The sequence below is a fragment of the Equus quagga genome, chromosome 10 (assembly GCF_021613505.1).
Source record: "Equus quagga isolate Etosha38 chromosome 10, UCLA_HA_Equagga_1.0, whole genome shotgun sequence".
Taxonomy (NCBI): Eukaryota; Metazoa; Chordata; class Mammalia; order Perissodactyla; family Equidae; genus Equus; species Equus quagga.
In genome coordinates this window covers 89,895,625-89,919,264 of record NC_060276.1, presented here as the reverse complement: position 1 = coordinate 89,919,264, position 23,640 = coordinate 89,895,625, and the positions used below count along the sequence as shown (strand labels likewise).

Below are 23,640 nucleotides of genomic sequence, written 5' to 3'. Positions count from 1 at the left end.
GAAAAACATGATTCTGAAAATTGGAATAGTACTATTATGTCAATTAGCAGCTCAAAAGGAAGAATGTAATCTTTAGGTTACTTGAAATAAACATACTTAAATACTACAGCAAAAAAAATTCCAAGATTCCTTAAAGAAGGTTAAAATAACTAGTGAAAAGTTAACCTCATCAGTGACCTGAGTTCTAGTTTTACTTTCACTCAGTAATTTCTAATAAGTTAATTTTTGCTGTAGTGGGAAGAAAATTAGTTGTTTGGTAAATAGAATAAATTTCATCTATGACCTAAATATTTCCAATACCATTCTTCATAAACAGAGGTTTTCTGGCGATTAGGGCCCATGTGTTTATAAAAACACTTGAAAACTAGTAAACATTATTGATTACGTAGTAAAAAAAAAAATTCAAGTTATTTATGTACCTCATTTTCAAGTCACAGATGAAATAAGAACATAGGCAATTGCTAAAGAAATTCCCAAAGCTGCCAATACACTTGTTCTAGAGTTTCATAGTATTTCCACCAGATCCAATTAACTTTTCCCCGAATCCCACAAATTGGCATAACAAAATCCAGGAAAGGAGCAAAGCACTGAAAGCACACCATGTGCTGATCGGATTGAGGAGTCATAAAATGAATATGCTCTTCTGGTCATCATAGCACTCTAAAGCCACAACAAAGAAAGGCCTGCAGTGAGGAGAGTGGTAATATAGGCCCAGGCTTTCACCAGCTGTGACTTCTCTGTGCTACTTTGTTAAACAAGGACAATAACATCTTCCTGTCTATGCCATGGGTCCTTAGGAGGAAGAAATGACAAATTTGTAAAGGTGCTTTAAAAAGCAAGTGCTCAACAATGTACATTATCTGTACTCCTTTATATGAGCCAAAGAAACAAACTGAAACCTCTTACTGTGAATTTGCAATAATTAAAATGGGTGAAATTACCATTGGTACTGTCCATACAAACTAACTATCAAACAAATTAATAAAGCAAAAAGACTGCAGGAGATATGTTTAATCAGACAAAAGCAAATTGCTTTCAAGTATATCTAATAGACATTTGTATACAAATGTTTAACCTGCAGATCCAGAACTCTCACCTAAAAAAAAAAACAGAAAGGCACAAAGAGAAATTTCTTATACAATATCTTATAATTCAAACCAGTGTGACAAATTAGTTCAAATCATGTTTTGCTGAAGTTACTACATTAATATAATAAGTGCTGGGCCGGCCTGGTGGCGCAGTGGTTAAGTTCAAATGTTCTGCTTCTTGGCGGCCCGGGGTTCGCCAGTTTGGATCCTGGGTGTGGACATGGCACCGCTTGGCAAAAGCCATGCTGTGGTAGGCATCCCACATATAAAGTAGAGGAAGATGGGCACAGATGTTAGCTCAGGGCCAGCCTTCCTCAGCAAAAAGAGGAGGATTGGCAGTAGCTAGCTCATGGCTAATCTTCCTCACAGATACAAAAATATATATATATAATAAGTGCTTACAGAATTGAAGCAAGGTTGCTGATTTTTAAAACATATCTGTACTGTTATCATTCCTAAAGGGGTAGGAATGTATTCTTTAAAGGTAAACCTTCCAAGTGTAGCAAAGGAGTAAAACTACTTCTGAGAATTGAAATAATTATAATTTCAATCTAATTATAAAAATTGAGTATTCTTGAAAAGATAGGGCATCAGAGAAGAATACAGAGAACACAGATGTCTGTCATACCCTTTCTTTAAGGCCGGCGTTTGCATTTTTATTAAGTTAAGTTGCCCCTCCCTCTAGTCTTTGGCTGGTCTTAGACTCTTTTTCACTTCTATTCCTTCACTTTCCTTGAATGAATATTGTATTCTAAATATAAATTTACTTCCCTGACTCTGTCTTTTCTTCAGGCAGCGTTTTCATCTACTCCATCAAAGTGGTTTTAATTCGGTGTTACTAGTCTGTGCCGAAGAAGCTACCTTTTAAGTACAATGGACTGAGCTGGGCTCTGTGATGATGAAAGGCAGTAGCTCTGCTCCTAGTGCTATTAAGACTTCATACTTACATGGCACTTCACCTACATCATCTCACTTAATTAAAGGCTGTTCACTGTGGGCAAAAGGTAATCATGGTCAAAAACAACTGGGGTAGGGATAGTAAATATGCTCATTATGATACTGTGAAACTATATTCCTAGAACAAAAGCACTTACTTTCTGGATGATTGACTGTCCCCAAAATATATACTGAAATATACTTACTAGGTAATTAAACTTAGAAGATTTTTCACTGTGTGTGTCTATTTGTATTTCTTATTTTGAAGCCTGTTAATGCATTAACTCAAAAAATTTTTTAAAAAGACAAATTCTGCTTCAAAGAGGCACATTTTATAAATACATTTCAAATATGTGCAAAGCTGCCTTATCCTTAGAAGAAACTTTAAAAATAAGATTCATATTAAAATGTTAAAATATCTGCCATTTCAATAGAAAAAAATTTTAATGGGAAGACAATATGCAAACATTTCAAAAATAAGGCCGAGCTAAATAAGAAGAAAATAACGGGAAAAATTAGGACAAACTTGGCAGATCACAAGTTAAAATGCAGAAATGCCCAGGCTTCGCAACAAAACTAGTATATCAGGAAAAAAAGTTATATTGAGAGAGACCCTTCGTAAAAGTGGATACTAACTGAAACAAAATAAAAGACAGAAATGCCAAGTTAAAAGAACCTACAGTTTTCGTTGGCATTGAAGCCTCTAAGAATGGCCTTCAGTTCCTGGAGCTTCTGATGAGCTCGTGCATGGACGCTGTCAATCAGGAGTTTTTCTATTGATAAGTGATCAATCTGCATAAACAGGAACAATAGAATTATATGTGCAACTTAAACATTTTTACTCTAAAAGCCTGAGAGATTACTGTGATTCAAGATATTTCCTTTTAGAATCACACTGATTAAGTGTTAATCAGTAAAAGAAAGTAAACAAAGTTAAAATAAACTTACATGGTATTAGTAGCTTAACACTTTGGTGAGTACAGATCAAGATACTATATGAAGAAGCTATCAGAGTGATCAAGTGCCAGACTTTAAAAATAAAATGGCGATTTGATCTACATTACAAAATTTGAAAGAACATCTTAAAAATTATACATCATATTAGATGTTAAAAAAAACAACAAATGTAGAAGCACAACATTCATTTAAAACAAGTTTTAAAAAGGGTTTTAGGAACAATTAGTACTTTAAAGAATTTGTGCTAAAACTTTTAGTATAAATGGTAAGTTATGTACATTTAATCAAACCAATATTGAAACATATTGAGCTCTTTTACCTTCATGGCTCTTTCTACTAATTTGGAATCAGAAGCTGGCAAAGGAGGATCATGAAAAATCTGTAAAGGCTTGGAGACATCATTCTCATCAATTTTAATTGTAACTTTGTGAACAGATGCCGTCCCCGTTTTCCTCCCTAGAACCTGTTGACTAACGAGAAAAAAGAAATATTAAATTTTTTTCAACACAGCCCATTAACTCTTGGAATAAAATAGACACAATCTATTTTGCACCTTAGCCAGAGCCTGGAACACAGCAGGCCTTCATTGTTTGTGGAGGAAATAAATTAATACTGGGAAGACAGCTATTCTGTAATCCAACACAATATTTGATTTACTGCATTTTAAAAATATAGACACAGAATTTAAAAATAAAACACATGCACACATACCAAAAAATCCCCAAGCAAAATAACCTGTCTTCTAAGTGGTATCTGTTCACCTCTGATTTCTTTACAGAAAATGAGAAATAAGCAAAGTTCAAACAGGGAATCAAAGACTATAAATAGCCTGATACTGATTTTCCCTAAAACTCTCCCAAGAAAGTTTTTAAAAGGTGCACTTCAAAATGTAAAACGGTGATAAGCAAGCATGTTTTTAAAAATGATACCCAATAATCTAAACTAAAATGGTCTTTTAGCAGCCTGGTATGAGCCCAGAGTAAACTTTTTAAGAATAGTCAGTCTTAGTACAAATAGATAATGTCTAAGTATTTAAAACATGCCATGTTCTAAGAAAGGTATCAATTATGGATGTCCTATCTGGTCTATATAATACCATGGGACCTTACTATACAAAATCATGTTGCCAGAGGCACACAGCTATTGATATAAAGTAAATCAGACAAATGAGAGAAAAAGACAGAGTATTTACAGTCATAGCATGAACCCACCAGAATCAACTTTACTTACTTCCAAACTGAGAGGGAGAGACACTTTCCAGCATGATACCTTTCCACCTGCACAAGGTCTCCCCACCGCTCTCGGATTAACATTAGAGTTTGGGAATGTAGCACTTCTAACTGAAGTGATAAGCAGAAAGAATCTGATGGATCTCGTTAAGCAAATCTAATATAACATATCACTACAACAGTAATGAAGTACAAGCAAACTTCATTTAACAAAAGCTCTATTCCCAAGAAGTTGACTATGAAGGAAATTTCTGGAATTATATACCTCCAATGACTCACCCTAAAAAGTGTTATAATTTGTGGCATAATTTTAGAAAACCAATTTAATTTTGAACCAATATAAACAAATTATAAGGTCCAGTTTGCCCCTTAATTCATCATAGTTTAGAGAATATAGATAGACCAAATAGTGCTATTTTTTTCCTCCAAATAGTACTATTTCTAACTCATCATTTTTCACTTTTACCTGCAAAGTCAACAGTAAAATTTAAAACTCGATTTATTATAGACATATCACTATTCTTCACACTGGCCAGTTCCCCAGTCCCATTTCTACTCAAAAAGGGGCGAGGGAGAGTTTTGGCTGCTGCAGTTCAGGACTAGGGGCAAATGGAATTGTTGGGGAAGAGGGAGACACAAAATCCTTACAAATACATGTCTCAAATTCCAGAAGGATACGTAGGCAGTTGTACATGTCCTGAAGAGGTTTCTCATCAGCAAAGAGCCTAGACTGTACCAGCTGATGGATAAAGTTGATTTGCATACTATGAACCAAGGCTCGCCCATCTTCCATTGGTAGGAGAAAAGAAGGTGGTTAATCAGAAAAGCGTACAGATCGTGTCACAGTACCAACTAAGGAAGAGTATACTAATTAGAAATGAGTTAAGAAAAAACTGAAATTATCTATGGAAACCAGAAAACATTATTCTTGAGAAAACACTGAAACCTCTATAGTTAGTAGGTAGTTATGATTATCATAAAATCTGCTTCAAATTACAGGATAAATTGGTAAACACACTTATTATTATGTAAGAATGTTTCAATAATATAAAAACACCACAGATTTAAATCAATACTTATGATTTAAATCAGTATTTATGATTTACCTCCGGTTTCCTTATCCTCAACTAGAATTTCTAGCTTGAGAAGACGCCATGGAACATCCGGGTCATCTCCCATCACGGTTAAAGTGGCTTCAAATTCTCCTTCAACTCGAAACTTCACTCGGCCATTTGCTTTTAGAAGAAGAAGAAGAAGTCTACTTTGCTAGAAAATAAGCAGCCTCCTGCTAACCTAGAACTTTCAGTCTTGCTTATAAGAGATTTTAAAAAGACTGAATGATTCTTCCTAAGTGTTCAAATAATTCAGTGGTTTCTGCATAAACAGTAGCCAGCTTCCAAGTCATCAAGAAACCAAAGGCAACTCTTCTAACATCAACACTATTTTCTTGAGGCTCAACTCTGGGACCAAGTCTCTCCACCAGCCCCATGAGATCTTACCCACTTCCCAGCTTCAAATACCAGCACTGTATTTCCAGGTACTAAAGAGAAATGATATGGCTGACAAGTCACAGATTCCAACACTACCAAAACTGTAGGTCAATACTTCACAATGATATTTCTTTGAATAAAATCCCAAAAGCTGTTTAAAAATATTCTAGCAAGTCAATTCTTAAAAAATAAACTTCAGATACATACCAACTGTAAGATTTGCTAACTGAGGAGGAAGATCTGTGGTTACAAGCCGATGTCTAAGAATCTGGTTCAGCTGGTGAAGTGTGGCTTGTTTCTCAATTTTGGTAATTGGGTCTGGCGGGATAATTTTATCCTACAAAAAATTTAAGTAATTTTTAAATAATGTATGAAAAGACATAATTTTTACCCGCGCCTGCCTTAACACAGTATTTTCTTACTTTACACCCAAGAGAATCTCAAAACTCATTTCTTTTTCTTTTTTTTTTTTGAGGAAGATTAGCCCCGAGCTAACATCTGCTGCCAACCCTCCTCTTTTTGCTGAGGAAGATTGGCCCTGAGCTAACATCTGTACCCATCTTCCTCTATTTTATATGTGGGACGCCTGCCACAGCATGACTTGCCAAGCGGTGCCATGTCCGCACCCGGGATCCGAACCAGCAGACCCCAGGCCGCTGAAGTGGAATGTGCAAACTTAACCACTGCACCACCGGCTGGAGAAAACTCATTTCTGCAGTCTATATCCAATAATAGTGACCATTACTATCATGCATTAGAGTGCCAATGATTCTACCAGTCATCCGGCTAAGATGGTAATCCAACATGAACTTCTTCATGCTCCATTTATGAAACCAACTTAATGTCACTAGGTAACTTCCACCACTTCTTAAAAGTATAAACTACAATAGCACCATAAGGAAACAACTACCACAACAATAAATTTTAAAACACACTTCAAAAAGCAACTAGCATGCAGTATTTTCACATATGAAATAGATGCAAGTTATATTTGCATATCTGTTCACCCTCACACACAGAAAGATTCACCCATTTTGACAGCTATTCACATTTTGGCCCCAATTTATTTTTTTTAAAACCCACAATTTTAGTTATAAAAGGAAAAAAGCAAACAATATGAAATATGTGTTAAAAATATAAAACACTTTTTTGCTGGGCTGCTTAATAATATAGCAGAATCCAACGCCAAAGCCTTCAACTTTTAAGAATGGGGTGGGAGTGAGGGAGAGGAAGGAATGCGCTTACCCTAATGCAGGTTGGCAGCCGTGGGTAAGACCCAGTAGTCAGTACATCAATGGCATATGGGATGGCAAAACTAGGCAGGCGTGCATGGACCAGAGCATCTCTAGCCAACGAGGCCAGGCGATCAGCAGTGTCCACAAACAGGATGGCTTGCTGATCTAAAAAGCTCGAGATCATCTTTAAAGCAAAGGGTAAATGTATTAAGCTTCCTTGAAAACCGGCCGCTTTTCACTTCAAATATTTATTCATTCAAAAGTAAACTTTGAAGGGAATTAATACAGGTTTTCCATATTTCAAAATATTTCTTCAAAAATTTTACCAGTAATTCAAAGAAGAAATATTTTAGAAACCAATAATTTTCTATCAATTGGATTTCTAATTCATTTCTCCATTCTTAACATTTCACATACATAATATCACAAGTTAGGAAAAATAAATAGAATAAAATCCTCTTTACTCTTACAGACTTTTAGAGTTGGTTGGTAACAAAGTAGTCAAAATCAAAGACTCCCGGACCCAGACTGTCTTAGCCTCAATTTTAATTCCACAATTTACTAGCCCTATAATCTTGGGCAAGTTACTTAATCCCTCTGTGCCTCATTTTTTTTCAACTGTAAAATGGAGATGATTTCTAACCTTATACGGTTGTTCTGAGGATTAAGAGTTAATGCAAATGAAACCTTCGGAACAGTACCTAGAACACAGAAAACACTCAATAAACACTGCCCGTTATGAGATCTAAGCCAACTTCATGCCCAATACAGAAATCCTTTCCATCAGTTCTCTACTCAATGCATGTCATAAGGGCACCTAAACTAGTAGGGCTCATCACAGAGCTGAAAACTACTTCCTTGAAACTTTTTATCTTCTAGTTCTATTCTGGAACAATACTCAAAGTCTCTCCTATCCTTACAACAGCAGAAGCCCACCCTATCTTCAAGCTAAACATTACAAGTCACTTCAACTAGTCCTCACATCTCCAAATTCCTGATTCACCATCCTTGTTCCACTGCCTGGAAATGCTCCAGTTTATCAGCGGCCAACTTAAAATATGGTGTCCAGAATTAGTACATCATGCACACACCATGCCCTACATTTTCTCAGTATTTCCACACTCATTTTATCTGATTTTCACAACTCTAGTAAAGAGATAAAAACAGATAATTACTATCACCTCAGAGATGAGAAAATTGAGACTTAGGTTGAGACACTTGTCCAAAAAAGGACAGTCAATAATCAGAGAAGCTGGAACCAAAAAATGTTTCTTCCAACTCTTAGACTAGCACAGCCCAGTAGAAGTGCTACCTTCTCTGACTAGTAAAATGGATTTCTATCAATGCCACCAACACTAACTTCTTATTAGCAGCCATGATACTGTTAATACATAGGAAGCTTGGAGTCAACTCAAAGGTCTTGATCTTTTGTACATGATCTCTATCAAGCAAGGTCTCCTTTCCCATCCTGAACCTAAAGCAAGACTGTAATCTGTCTGATTTTAACATACTTAAAACCATTTTGAGTCCTACGTCTCTCAACTGGTTTTTACTTAGATTTAGGTCATTCCAAGTCTCCCTTCACTCAGGACACTAAAAATGCTTATCAGACCAAAGCCAAAGCCAAATAATACTAAAGACCCCCTCCAGAAAGACATGTATCAATCCTAGTGGGGTGCCACAGTTTACCCAGCCCACATCGCTCCACCTTAAACATGCGTAATTAGTGAAACACTCTAAACTACCTTGCTCAACTCAAAATACACTAGCTTCAGCTATATTCCTTTGACTTAGAAACCAAATTAATAAAGATAAAACTTTAGTTCTGAGTAACTTATTAGTGAATCCATGTAGGTCCCTAATGATCACCACGTTCTTTGTTTTTTTGGTTTTTAAGGTACTCACATACCAGCTGTTAATATTGTTAATAATCTCCTTTAAAATTTAACTGAGCACCAAACAGACATTTCTCTAAGGAAAATATACAAATGGCCAAACGCACATGAAAAGATGTTCAATATCACTAGTCATCAGAGAAATGCAAATAAAAACCACAACGAGGCGCCACTTCACACCTACTTAGGATGGCTGAGAAACAACATGTCAAACAATAACATGGGTTGGAATGGAGAAAGTGGAACCCTCATACATTGCCGGTGGGAATTTAAAATGATACGGCCATTTTGGAAAACAGCCTGGCAGTTCTTCAAAAGATTAAACATAAGTTACACTAAGACCCAGCCATTCCACTCCTAGGTATATACCCAAGAGAAACGAAGACATATGTCCACACAAAAACTTGTATTCGAATGTTGATAGCAATATTATTCATAATAGTCAAAAACTGGAAACAACCCAAATGTCCATTAACTGATGACTGGATAAACAAAATGTAGTAGATCCACACAATTCGGCTATAAAAATGAACAAAGTACCAATACATGCGACAATATGGATGAACCTTGAAAATGCTATGCTAAGTGAAAGAAGCCAGTCACAAAACACTACATATTATGATTCCATTTATATGAAATGTTCAGGATATGCAAATCCACAGAGACAGTAAATTAGTGGTTGCTTAGGGCTGGGGGTAAGATTTGGGGGTGACAGCTAAAGAGTACAGGTTTTCTTTTTGAGATGATAAAATGCTTTAAAATTGACTGTGGTGATGGTTGCACACATCTGTGAATATACTAAAAACCACTGAATTGTACCCTTTAAATGGGTGGATTGTATGGTATGTGAATTATATCTCAATAAAGCTGTTTTTAAAAAAGCTCTAGGAGAATGAGAGAGATATTTTCTCTTTTTCTTAGATAAAACATTATCCAGACTGTTTTACCATTAGTCAGAGTTCTATAAACTGTGTATTTATACACTCAGCTACACACATAATATGTCTGGCATAGCTAAAGATCATTATCTATTAAGAACCTCTAATGAGACCAGTTAAATAATCATTAGGCTGAGAAGAGAAGTGTCAAAATATGAATAATCGTCTAATTCTTCAGCTGATGGACTTTATCCCTGACAGAGACACATCTGTATCTACATTCATGAAACAAAAATATCAAAACTTTACATAAGTTCAATATGAGACTTTATTCAGAATGTGACTTCTTGGAATGGTCAATTCAAAAAACCGATAGAAAAATACTATACTATGAATTAACGAAAGATGAATACAATATGTCTCATATCAAAAACGAGAGTTTTGGATTTTGCTTGATATTGTTATTGAGCACAACTCAGTAATATCAAACAGGTAATTTAAACACTCATAGTATAACTAGAGATTTAATGTCAGATCTGAAAAACTGAACACTTAGATTTGATATACTTCAGTAATACCTAACTTTCCATGGAAAGTCTGAACATCTTTAAGAAAAGATTACCCCAAATTAACTAATTATTGAAAAGAAACCTTAGGCTTTTCAGAAATACTATACCATGCTTCTTCATTTCAGTCCAAATAGATTCATTAGACTCGGTGCCCAAATTTCCAAAATGACAAAATGAATTGTAAACTTTCTGATAAATAAGCTTGGAATAAGCCTGTTTATTAATATTTATTAAAAAACTATTCTTTGAATGATGCTTTACAGTATACAAAAGACTTTTTGTCTACAAACTTTAATTTCCCCATTATGTCTACAAACAACAGATGCATAAAAGGACCTTTTTTCCCTCATAAGGAAAACTTAATATATAATACAAAATATTCTCTCCCTAAATAAACTTTTGATCAATGTTATATAGAAGGATGATATCAGCATCCTCCTAGAGACAAAAGATATGTGGCTAGAATGTGTCTTACAGAATTCTTCCAGTCTCATCACTGGCTTAGCTAGCAGAGCTGGAATTGAGTGTTAACTTCAATGTAAATCAGGTTTTATTTTTCACTTAAAAAAAAAGAATATTTTAGAATTTTAAATTCTCAACTTCTTCATAACCTCTTTTTTCTTTTTCCTTTCACTTGAGCAATTTTCACATAACCTCATGAAACTGAGGAGAGCAAATGCAGTGGGCTCAAACTGAGGTGAAGGTGTCAGGAAATCATGTGAAAAACACAACTGTGTTGTAGATTTCTTTCTGAAGTGAAATTTTATGGAATAGGCAAACCCCAATAGATTTGCAAATACAAAATTACTATAAGAATATTTTCAACTTAGCTTGTCAAGGTGCTAACAACAAATTTATTATGGTACCTCTATACTGACTGGGTAGCTGCTAATTTTAACTTATCCAGGAAGCTTGACAAACTTAAGAGAATTTAAAAATGACTTGAATATAATTTCACCGACGTAAAGTTGTTTTTCTGCTTTCATCTATAAAAAGTGATAGTTTTTTTGTTTTTTTAAACATTTTATTTTTTTCCTTTTTCTCCCCAAAGCCCCCCAGTACATAGTTGTAATATTCTTCGTTGTGGGTCCTTCTAGTTGTGGCATGTGGGACGCTGCCTCAGCGTGGTTTGATGAGCAGTGCCATGTCTGTACCCAGGATTCGAACCAACGAAACACTGGGCTGTCTGCAGCGAAGCGCGCAAACTTAACCAGTCGGCCACGGGGCCAGCCCCCTGATAAAGTTTTTAAGTGTCATTACATAATTGAGTGAAAGAAAATTTAAGCATCAGTGTCAAGCTTACTTAGAGCATCTACCCACTTCGCCCCGCTTTCCAAATATAATTGACAGTGGCTAGGAGGTTACTTGGCCTTGTAGAGCTGGGCCTGGAGAGCTGACTTCAATTAAAGTGAGTAAATACTCTCATTATTTTGCGATTCTATTCATTTTATGATAATTACTCTACCCTTTCCAATATGAACTCCATTCCCCTCATTAGAAGTGACTGAAGTAAAACAGGAAGGAGTAATTGTGTATCTCATCTGTTAACACCACACCATTCTCCCCAAGTTATGAGCGCAATAGGCCAACACAGGATCCCTACTGATGTGGTCCCTCAACACTTCTTGAACATAGCTTAAAACTTTCTTTTTTAGGGGCAGATTTTAGTATCTTTGGTACACTTTACTACATGTCTCCTGTGAATTCAAAAGAGTGATTCAACAGTCAAAAGACTATGAGTTTCTTGAGAGCAGAGACTGTGTCTTATTAAAGTCTCCATCCACCAGACCCTATATACTATGCTCAATAAAGGTTTGGAGAATGAGTAGACAAACAAACAAACGAACAGATAAATGCTGTCATCAGCTCTGTGACCTTGAAGAAGTCATTTGACTTCTAGGAACCTTATTTCCTCATCTGTAAAATAACAAGAAAATATCAACTGCCATTCTCACAGGGCTATCAAGAATCAATAGGCAAAACTTAAGGGAGTAGTTTGCAAACTCTAAGGAACCGTACAAATGCAAGCTAACCGTTTTCCTCCTTTAGTGCAAGTCATTTAATGTCTTCTAGAGTAATGATACCTCCAGACATCGTCTACTCTTTTTCTGATTAAGCATTCATAAACAAATACTAAGTTTCTACAGAAATATATTATACATAATCATACAGAAATCTGATTACTCACATAAGTAATGTCTCTCAAAACAAATCAGCAGATATAAGTTAAAGCTAAAATTAGAAACTATGTCTATTATAAATTAACATTCAAAACAATTATATAAAATAGAATCAAAACTTTAACTCACCGCACATTTTTCCACTTTGCCAGCATTATTTGCCCATTTTACTAAAGCTAATAATCGAACAAAGAGTTGGCGTGTCCGGCTAGCAAACTGCACTATTTCTATTTTCCTATAAAATAAAATAATTCTTAATGAACCAACATATTTGAAAGAGTACTTCACAATTTATTTCATCTCAGCTAAAATACAAGTCAATCTTTGTTTACAACCATTACAATGAAACGAACCACCTAAAATATTTATCTAAATGTGAATTATTGTCACATGTTGTATACCACCTGCATATGCTTTATTTGTCACCTCAGAGTAATAAATTCAAAGAATGTTTTAGCAATAGATCACATTTTAAAAATTAATTTTATATTGCAATAAAAGTTGTTTACTAAAATATACTAAATTCACAGATATAAAATTACTATATAGATGTTAACTGGGTCAGAGAGGGGACCAAATTTGGAGTCATGAATTATGAATTTCATAATTGAAATTATGAGTTATGAATTAGTAACCTTTTTGGTAAGAGAAATGAACTGAAACAGATCTTTACCAAAGCTTGAAACTGCACTCTTTCTACAAAAGCAAGGACCTATTTTCCATCTTGCAAGAGCATGATTTAAAAAGTCGAATAATCAAATAACTTATTTGGTAAATAACTTAACCAAACTTACTTCAGTGACAAACTTAAGATATTAAATTATCCAAGCAAATTTTAAAAAGTTGGGTACTAAAAATAAAAGCTAGAAGGTCTGTCCATACCCACCACAATGCTGCTTTTCCCAATACTCATCAGTATTTTTATCATCTCCGTACAAAGCCTTAAAAGCTTTACTAAAAGCTTTATGCTGTCAATCAATGTGTTAGCTAGACCTCTCAACTTCATGTCACAGCCACAAAACTGATAATCATACCTTTCATGGTTTACCTTAAGACACTGAAAAAATATCTAACAGGCTAGAACTGATGACAGGACCCAGCAGGACTCCAACCTCCCTCCAAGTGGACTCTGACCTATTAATCTTAACACAGCTGTTCAGTGACCTACAGATCCAACCCACATCTTTGCATCTTGCCAATATCAACACCACAAGGTAACACACCAAAATAAGAGTTTTTGCTGATATATAATCCTGAGTGAAGACCTCAGAGTCTAGCTCCTATTGAGAGCATACGCAGCCCACAAACCACCTGAAAGGATTCCTTAAAGATCAGCCAGCAATATGATTATTGGTAGTATAAAGAGAAGAACCAAGGACACAGAAACATTTATGACTCTGCCAGTGTCTATGAAGGATCCTAGGAGATAAAACAAGCAGAGCACCACAGGAAAGACTGGGACATAGCAGAAATGTTAAATGGACATTAAGCTCTGGCAGCCCGCTTGGTGCTAGGAGCCTCAGTACTGTCACTCTAACTCAGCAATGGCTTACAGAGGATGTGAGGTCTCTGCTTCTCTTCCAGAGCAAACATATTTGCATATTATTAATTAGGTTTCCTAAATGAGCTCCTCTACCAGAAAGGAGACGTCCCCCTTTGTAAACTATTATAACATGGTTTTTTTTGATATCATGTTGTCTCAAGTGATAGGCAGTGTGAGTCAGTTTTCCAAGGCCTTCCTGCCCCACAGTGGACAGAAGAAATCCTGACTTTCATTTCCTTCCTTTAAAACTGACCAGCCAAACCATAACACAGGTATGCTTCAATTGTCTCTTCCACCTCTACCTTTTCGATGTATGTCTAAGTTCTATAATAAAGGTCAGTTGGGGGTAGAATATAGTCACTAATAAATGCTAAAATCCTCCCTAGTGACTTGGTATTAAAAAAAAAAATCAACCAAGGAGCCTAAGTAGTGCCAAAGATATAGTCAAGCAGCCTATATTGCAGCCACAATTTAAATCCCAATTGCATGATTGCTTTGAAATCTTAATTTATCTTGTTCCTTTGGCCTATGCAAACACACTAGTATTTAGTTATGTCTTAAGTCCCAAACTCCAACTGAATCAAAATTCTCGCAACTATAAAACAGCAATAGCAGTAAGCAAATATCAATTCTCTAAAGATATCAAATGGTAAATTAGCAGCGAACTTTCTAAAGTCAGTCTGCTCCTCAGCTTCTTCCATTAGGGACTGTATCTTCTACATTTTCCTATTCCCCTCAGGGACTTGACCTGGTCAGTGACTCAATAAAGTCCTAGAACAGAAGGTCCAGAGTCAGTCTCACACCAAGTATTGTCAAGGAGGAGGAAATTACATTTCCCAGGGCTCCCAAAACATATGGTGTGAAAAACCACCCTAGGCTCTCTGGGCCTAGGTTTCTGATCCACAGCCCTACCACCCATTCCCACACACACACACACACACACAATCATAGATATATCAACAAAGAGACAGATTTAAGGTTTTTTCATACTCACCTTTCCACATCAGATTTCCTTGGCAGTCTAAGAAAAAGGGAAAAAAAGAGAAATTGACTAAATACATGCATATCTTCATCAAAGTATGATAATGGTCTTTGATTCTTTTAAATACTTTAGTGTTTCAAAAAACTGGATAAATAACCACTACAAGCTTGTGCAGCTATCTACTCTTTTTAATTTTTGAGTTTCCAGCAACAAAGCTATAAGGGAAAAACCAACAAAGGAACATCTCTTTCCATTCAAAATTCAAAATCAAAAGGGAGTGCATGAACCTCAAAGATTTAAAAAGCCCAAGTCTTACCTTAGCACACTATATCATAGGGAGTCAGAGAAAATATAAGACCAAAATGGCCATAGATGCAGAGTACTACTTAGTTGCCAGCCTCCCATAACCAATGGAACCTTGCTTCCAAGCAATAATGCCTCCATGTTTTGTTATGGTGGGAAAAGTGGAAGCTAAGCACACAAAAGGGCCAGTGTCAGCCAAGGGTTTTACTGTAATTATGACGTTGCATGGCGGTTAGTCGTAAATGATTTATATTACTCGTAAACAGCTCCAGTAAGGTTTTGATTTCTTTTTTGCTAGTTCTCCAGTACTGATAGCCAGAAACCAATGTCCCCATTTTCCCTGATAAATTATACCATTTAACACTCTCACGTCCACTGATGCTTACAAAGGTCCTAATGGGCCTCCTGAATCACCACATTCTGTAAACCTCTATCTCATGGTCCAAGACTCAACGGTCTGAACAACTCTAAAGGCTCCCCTACATCTCATCACTTCTTGAAGAATACACGGCGAGCCGCTTAGATGTTCTTCTCCCACCCACGTGCCACAGGTGCAAAAAAACTAAAACCACCTCCAGAGAGTCGATGTACAAGGAGAGGAAACTATTAAAATGAGTTCTGCCTTGTAGTTACCTATAATTCTTAGGGCAGACGGTGGGATGGAAGCTGAAGCTATGATCCGAGTGATAAAGGAAACTAGGTAGGAGCTGGAAGGACCAGCAGATCAGAAGATGAAGCAGAAATTAAGGCCCTACTATAAGATTGCAATTGGCCAGTTCTTCTACATGCAAAAGCTCCTGAGAACACTCCTCTCAAAGCCACAGCCCTTGTCCTCAAGGGAGGGAGAGAATGAGAAGCATGGATGCTAGTGTGTGCATAAGAGAGAAACAGAAGAGTAGAGCCTTTGGGGGTAGAAAGAACAGGAAGCATTGTTCCAGCTCTTCCCACCTGCCCCAGAGACCCTAAAAGGATCATCTCATGTCAGAGGTGGTGACATTTTAGGGACAAAGGATAGGCTTTGCTGCCTGCATCCCTTTTCCCCCAATTTCTCCTAATCTATTTAAAATTTCTTTATGGATAACAAATCTACCATTTGGGGCAAAAGCTCTAAAATGCAAATTTTTGGAAGTCACTCACAGAAACCAATTTACACCAAAGTGTGATAAGACAAGTTTACATGACTGAGATCCTAGCATTTTCTCATTTTAAAAGAGGTTTAAAAAAAGGACTAGAACCTAAGTCCCTAATAAGTCAAGGCAGTGTAAACTCTAAGATGAGAGCATGTACACTGGGGGGAAGGAGGAAGTAGACAAGCAGAAGGAAAAAATCAGAAATCTGGGGCCAAAAACAAACCACCTAAAATTGCCAAGGCTTCGTTTTCACTTTCAGTAGTTCACAGACAAGCATCAAATGTGGCAGAAATATGACTCTTATAAAGTGTACCTAGGGGCCAGGCCTGTGGCCGAGTGGTTAAGTTTGCCCGCTCCGCTTGGGGCAGCCCAGGGTTTCGTGGGTTCGAATCCTAGGTGCGGACATGGCACCGCTCAGAGCCATGCTGAGGTGGCGTCCCACATGCCACAACTAGAGGGACCCACAACTAAAAATACACAACTATATACCGGGGGGCTTTGGGGAGAAAAAGGAAAAAGAAAATCTTTACAAATAAATAAATAAAGTGTACCTAGAACACTGCTTTTACATTAAAACATTAATCCTGACAGTTTCTACCTGGAACAAGGAAAAATACATGTTTTAGGAACTTCCAAGGAAAATTCCTAAACTAATTTTGGTTACCACAAATCAAAAGAGAAAAAGGTTATTTTATATGCCTATGTACCAAAAATAACAGTGAATTTTCCCATTAAATTCTCCATGGTCTACAACGATAATTCTAAAAATTCATTTGTTGATGTATTAAATCAATAAATACTTAGTTAAGCCCCAACTATGTGCCAGGCATCGTTCTAGGCCCTGGGGAAAGTAGCAAACAGATCAAACTCCCCATCCTCATAGAGCTTCCAGTGGGGAGGGGACAGGCAAGAAAGGAATAATGGCCAGTGGTGATAAGTGCTGTAGAGAAAAACAAAGCAGTGAGTAACAGAGGATAGATTGAAGGGGCAGAGTGCTTTTCATGGGTGGTCAGAGAAAGTCTCTGATAAGTTAGATCAGAACAAAGACCTAAAGGAAATGAGAAAGCAAACCACACAGATTTCTAGGGGAAGAGCAAAGGCTCTAAGGTGGGTGTGTGCCTGGCACTATCAAGAAACATCAAGAGGAGTAGTGTGGCTGAAACAGACTAAGCAGGGAGGAGAGTATTAGGAGATGAAGTTAAAGACGTAAGGGAAAGAAGGCACAGATCATGCAGGGTCTTAAAGGTAAGGTGACCACATGTCCAGTTTGCTCAAGGCAGTTCCAGTTTATGCTTGTTGCTCCGACACTATTATTAACAGCACCTTTCATGCTCAAAAGTGTCCTGATTTGGACCATAAACTTTACGGTCACTCTACATATTGGTGACTACAAAAACTTTTTACTCTAAGTGATATGGGGAACCACGGGAGAGCTGTGAGCAGAGGAGTTTTAAAAGTATCATCCTGGCTATTTAAAGGAGAAAAACCTGTCGAGGGGCAAGGGCAGCAGGCGAGATACCAGCTAGCAGACTACTGCAGCAACATGGGCGAAGGATTCACACTTGATGGAAATGTTGAAAAGTGGTCAGATTCTGAAGTCAGAGATGACAAGGCTTGCTGAGGTACTGGGTGTGGGATTCAAAGAAAGAGGAGCCAGGAATTACTTGAAAATTTTTGGCTTATGCAACAACAGGGAGAAGGGAGATACTACTTAGTCAAAGAGGAAAGGTTTGGGGAAATCAAGTGGAATCAGGAGTTTGGTTCCAGACTAGGCACATTAAAATGTCCATTAGGTATTTAAATATAGGCATCTGGGTATAGAGTCTGGAGCTCAGTGGAGAGGTCTGTGCTGGAGATATAAGCATGGGAATCATCATTATATAAAGGGTGCGGGACCAAAACTATATTCTTATTCTATAACAACAACACAGATATTTCTCTCTTCATAACTAAGTCCTAAAATAATAAGAAAAAGACAATATAATTCAAATAATTTCTACAAACCCCCTATGGAAAAACAAATTATACAAATCACACAACCACTGAGAGCAGTTTTCAACATTTTAGGACAGGTGACTGTCACATACATCAAATTTTCTCATGGATACTCTTGGATTTTTATGAAATCTGGCAATAACTGGTGCAGAGAAGTATATTACTACAATAATCCCTAATCATGACAGCTATTTAAGTTTCTCATTAGGCAGCGACAGCCTTCCTTCTGTCCCCTTCAATAAAGTACAGTATACCAAATATGAGTGAGAATGACGTTTTCCAGGAATAAGTGGAATCTATTCTTTTAGTCACCTGCAAACAAATATTTTAACAGTCTGTAGTAACGAATTACTGTGACACTTTACAGCCTAATATCTACATACTAATGTATTTCAACAGAAAACACTGATCTGGAGTCTAGCAATAGATAGATAAAAACTAACCTGGACAGAAACGAATAATTCTGAACCTGGATTAAAAAATGTAAAATAGTAATTCAAGTATTTATACCCCCCAATTTTATAGTTCTTTTCTTCACACACTGAAAATCATTACAGCGTATTCTGATCCTGTGCCTGAAGGGATTAATATCCTAATCATGTCCCAAGGCATTTCATTGGTAACTTGGTGATTTATAAACTCCCTTCATACTCCAGAGACAATAACAGCAGGCCAGTTAGAAAAAACCTTTTACTTACATTAAACGCGTGAAGACTTCAAACACTCTGAAACGTCCCAGGAAAAAAAAACCTTGGAACCTCAAATTTTGGATGCTTTTATACACAATACATCTCCTGAGTTCAAACTTTGTCAGAAGCAATTACAACCTACATTTAAAATGTACAGTCAAGAGGCTGTAAAACAGATTTCTTGTCTTTGGGCTTTTCTTTTTAAAGCCCGAATGTTATGTATTCCTAAACCCAGCCTTGGACTTTGGACTAAAAAGCTTCCAGCCAAGAAATCAATAGGGTTCTGTTGGCAACTGGAGCAAAAAATCCCAAAGGCGGGATTTTCAGTGAAAGCCTAACAACATGCATAATTAACAACTCTCCGGTGCTGCACCTTCAGAAAAGACCCCAAATGCAAAGCTGCTCCTGCACCTCCGCTGAGCCCCACGAATTCAGAAATTCTAGACCAAGCAGCCCGGCGGAGAGGAGAAAACAGCAGCCTTTGCGGAGAGGGAGGTGCGAGCCTCTCTCCGCCGGTTGGGCGGGAAGGGGGGGCTGGGGAGCAGGCATGGGTTTCGCGGCACTTACAGGTCCGTCAACACCATGAGCTCCGAGTAGGCCCGGTGCAGCAGAAACTCGATGAGGGTGCTCAGCCGGTAGCCAGGGCTGGCCGCCGCCGCAGCGGCCGCCGCCACTGCGGCTCCGGGAGGAGGAGGCGCCGGGGCAGACGCGGGGCCGCCGCTGCCCCCGCCGCCGCCTCCGGGCGGGACCAGCTGGTGGTTCTCCAGCTGCACTGGGGCCATGGCGGCGCAGGGCCTGGCTGGGCGCAGCGGCACAAGATGAGGCCCTCGAGCCTCCCGGGCGCTCGGTCACCGCGCCGAAGCGGGCGCGGGCAGAGTCGCCGCCACCTACTGCCAGGCGGCCTCAGAACAGGAAGCCGTGCGCCGGCCGCGGAGGCCCGCCCCCATGTAGCGACGAGCCCGCCGGCCCCAGGGACGGGAGCGAGGGGCGGGGGGGAGCAGGGAAGGCGGAGAAGCGGGGCGGACGCCGCAGAGAAGCTGCGCCTCCGCAACCGCTCAGAGGCCGCTTTGCCAGGCAGCCGCGGCATCCATGTTGACGGCCTAAAGCGGAAGTCGTTAGGCAAAACGGAAGGGGAACCTGCAGGGGGACTTCCGACAGCAACCTGTGCCTTTTCTCGCGGCTGTCGGGCGCCAGGACGCTAGTGGGGCGCGTGGGAGCGGGGCGGGGCCGGCGCGCGGGCGGGAAAAGCGGAAGCGGGGGCGCGCGCCGCCGGAAGCGGGCGTGAGGGCGGAGCCGGCGGCGTCACGGCGAACGTCATCAGTTGCCCCGCCCTTGCCCTCGGCGCCCTCCCAGGTTTCAAAGGCACCAGTTTGGCCTGAGGTATCTCTACGCGCTCCGCTGTGGGGCGCGAACGCGGCCGGGAGGGCTCCCCGTCCGGTGTCTGTGACTTGGGGTTCTGGAATCGGGAAGGAATTGTAGCGGCTGCGCGCTTCTGATTTCTCAGCTCTCTGCCCCGCCCACTGTCTGCCCATGCGCCTTTCGTGGGATAGAAGACGTTTCCGTCATTGTGTGGGTTTTTTTTTTTTTTTTTAACTGTGGGAAAAAATGCGAGAAAATATGATTGGGGGTAGGAGCGGGGCCGCTGGCAGAATAATTTCACTTTAGTACAGTTGGATATATGCTGATTTTATTACCAACCCCGAATCTCGGCAGTTATTCCACAGAAACAGCCCTTAAATCCTCTCTCGCTGCCTCTCACTCGGTTCTTGTCCCTGCTCTTGCAGTGGCCGCCCAGCCCTTCAAGGGCTTTCAGTTCCTCTGTGTCCTGCTGCCGCTCTTTCTCCCGCAAAATTCACCTTTAATGTTTTGCCTCCTGCTTGAACATGGTGATTCTCCACCTCGCTTGCACGTTGAAATCACAGGGGTGGGGAAGGGCTTTAAATTTACTTATGCGTGCGAAGACTTATGCCAGCCCCAGAGATTCGGCTTTGACTGGTCTGATGTGAGATCTGGGCTTCGGGATTTTTAAAGGCTTCCTGGGTGATTCTAACGTGCAGCTGGGGAAGAAATCCACTGTTAGGAAAGCGTCCATTGCTGCAACCCTTTTCAAACATCGTTTTGCAGATTCCTATCTGTAACTCGTAGGTGTAAGATGCTTTTGCTGTTCTCTAAGGTTAAAATACTTTCATCCTTGTCCACTTGTGTAATTCTTAGTCATTCTGGAAGGCCATTCACCTGTCTTCTGAAGGTGGGACATTTGGAGTGTAATCACTTGCTCCCTCCATTGTGGTCCTAAAGCACATTTACACACAGTGTCAGGGTACTTATCAAAAGGCATTAGGATTACTTGTACCCACTCCAGGTGCAGTGGCTGGAGGGCAGAGACTATCAGCCATCCCCATGCAAGCTACCTTAGGAAACAAATTTTTTATGTTAGCTAGAATCATACCATTTCTCTTGCAGCTATTTTGATTTGTTTTACTGAAGATTTATTTCCTCTTTTGAAAACTACTGACTTCAGTTAAAAAACCCTGGTGGTCACAAACACACAAAAGATAGGTGGTTGTATGAGATGGTCCTGGAGGTCTTTTCTACCATTCAGATTCTGATTCTTTGTGATGTTGATAGGATTTTAACTCTGCCCTATTGCATATGTTAAACACAGTTGTACGTCAGGCATTTTGGTATTCATTCTATTTGGCACTAAGGGTCTACCTAGAGAGAGTGCAAGCATCATGCAAATAAAAAATAATTTAATAGGTGGATGGTGGTTGTTTTAGAACACAGAAAATTTCACACACATCTATCAGATTAGATTCTATTGAAATTTCTGTGTTTGAATAGGTATCTTTAAAAATTGAAAAGTACTAGTTATTAAAAAGGATATTCTAGAGGAAAATTGGGCAAAAATACAGGAGTAGGACTGTGAAACTTGCTGTGCTTGAATTGTTGGAAATCGGGGAAGTAGTGTAAATGAAAGCTCCTAGAAGAGATGATAGCCCACCTCCCAACCTGGTAGTATAACCACTAGGCAAATATAGGAAGTACTAGTAGAAGAAATGAATGGGGAAGGAGAGAAAATGTTAGCATGTTTGGCTGAGTTACTAAAGGAATGACTCACATTCAGACCACTTTGGGAAATAGTGTAATTTATCATTTTAAAACCAACAGTTCAATGTTTGGCACTGTAGTATATGTACATAATTCTTTCGTTCACACTTTTCAATTGTTCCTCTGTTTGCTCATCGCCTCATTCTGTTGCACCTCAGATAGTTCCAGAACTACCAGCATATTTCCTCAGCTCTTAAATTGACCTTAACGCTTTAGATCTTTCATGGAGTCAATCTGATTTTAATAAAGGGAACAAATTGATTGCAAAATGTGGAGGAAAAAAGGTACATTTCCTTTTAAGCCTTTTTGATGAAAAAGTGAAATTGTCATCATTTGGAAACATACAGCTGCCCCTCAGACACAAAAAGGCGGGAAAGGAATTGAAAAGTAATTTTTTCTTCTCTTTTTATTTAATATTGCGATCAAGTCCTCCAAAACGGAGAGTAAAACTGGTAATTGCGTTCATTCAACGGATGCTCCATTCATAGTGGAATTGAAGGAAGGAACTCACAATACCGTGAGTGAGTATGGTCTGACTAACCTAGAAAAAATGAGAACACTTTAATGGCTTTGCATATAAAAGAAAACCCAAACTTGTTCCTGTGGCCTCTAAAGCCATGAACAGAGTGGCCCTTGCCTGCTTCTTTACCTCCCTCTCCTGCCGCTCTTTCCCTCGCTCCTTGCACTGTAACCTCACTGAGTCTAGTACATGCCATTCCCTAAGGTGTTAGGGCTTGTCCACCGTTCCAGACACCTGAAACGATTGTTTCCCGACTCTTCGTGTGGCTGGCTTCTCATCCTTCCAGTATCAGCTTAAATGAGAAAATCCTCAGTGAGGTCTCTCCTGACTATGTGACATGTCGGCTGAAATAGAGTCCGGTGATATTAGTGAAGGAGTTTATTCAGTAATCAGCATGAGGAGTTCAAACCCCAGGAAACAGTTCAACAGAGTGCTCTGATGGAACTGCTCTGAGGGGTGCGAGTTTAGGCACAGCTTGTATCTCTTTCACAAACAGTACAACTAGATTTAAAAAAAAAAGAAAAGGGGGATAGAGTACATCTGGGCTTTTCTCTAGATTATACATTGAAGGTAACACAAACGAGAATTTCTTGGTTATACATCAAACAAGTTCAGAGATGCTGATGTTATCTATGTGTGGAGGGAGGCAAGGACCAGGATCAACCTCTAAGAAATGCAGCTGGGGGCCGGCCCGGTGGCGCAGCAGTTAAGTTCACACATTCCGCTTCTCGGCGGCTTGGGATTTGCTGGTTCGGATCCTGGGTGCGGACATGGCACCACTTGGCAAGCCATGCAGTGGTAGGCGTCCCACATATAAAGTAGAGGAAGATGGGCACGGATGTTAGCTCAGGGCCAGTCTTCCTCAGCAAAAAGAGGAGGACTGGCAGTAGTTAGCCCTGAGCTAACTACT

The 23,640-nt window shown here is 39.0% G+C and overlaps 1 protein-coding gene and 1 long non-coding RNA gene across 4 annotated transcripts in view; one reads left to right on the top strand and one right to left on the bottom strand.

The window, feature by feature from the left end:
* The window catches only part of MED14 (mediator complex subunit 14), a 64,294-nt gene extending 44,087 nt beyond the window's left edge, over positions 1-20,207 (bottom strand). For both annotated transcript variants that reach the window (XM_046673315.1, XM_046673314.1), the window contains exons 1-10: positions 19,667-20,207; positions 14,995-15,021; positions 12,587-12,692; positions 6,946-7,119; positions 5,908-6,037; positions 5,317-5,445; positions 4,889-4,996; positions 4,212-4,344; positions 3,301-3,451; positions 2,705-2,816 (exon numbers count right to left, since the gene is read on the bottom strand). In XM_046673315.1, the coding sequence (XP_046529271.1) occupies positions 2,705-2,816; positions 3,301-3,451; positions 4,212-4,344; positions 4,889-4,996; positions 5,317-5,445; positions 5,908-6,037; positions 6,946-7,119; positions 12,587-12,692; positions 14,995-15,021; positions 19,667-19,881 (1,285 nt within the window). In that variant the 5' untranslated portion in view covers positions 19,882-20,207. The remainder of the gene's footprint in view (positions 1-2,704; positions 2,817-3,300; positions 3,452-4,211; positions 4,345-4,888; positions 4,997-5,316; positions 5,446-5,907; positions 6,038-6,945; positions 7,120-12,586; positions 12,693-14,994; positions 15,022-19,666) is intronic.
* A 156-nt stretch (positions 20,208-20,363) lies between these two features.
* The window catches only part of LOC124246126 (uncharacterized), a 113,936-nt gene continuing 110,659 nt past the window's right edge, over positions 20,364-23,640 (top strand). Inside the window, exon 1 of one of the 2 annotated variants that reach the window (XR_006890397.1) lies at positions 20,364-20,479. This is a non-coding gene — a long non-coding RNA (uncharacterized LOC124246126). Of the gene's footprint in view, positions 20,669-23,640 lie in introns of both variants that reach the window. The other variant, XR_006890396.1, reaches the window with a different exon arrangement.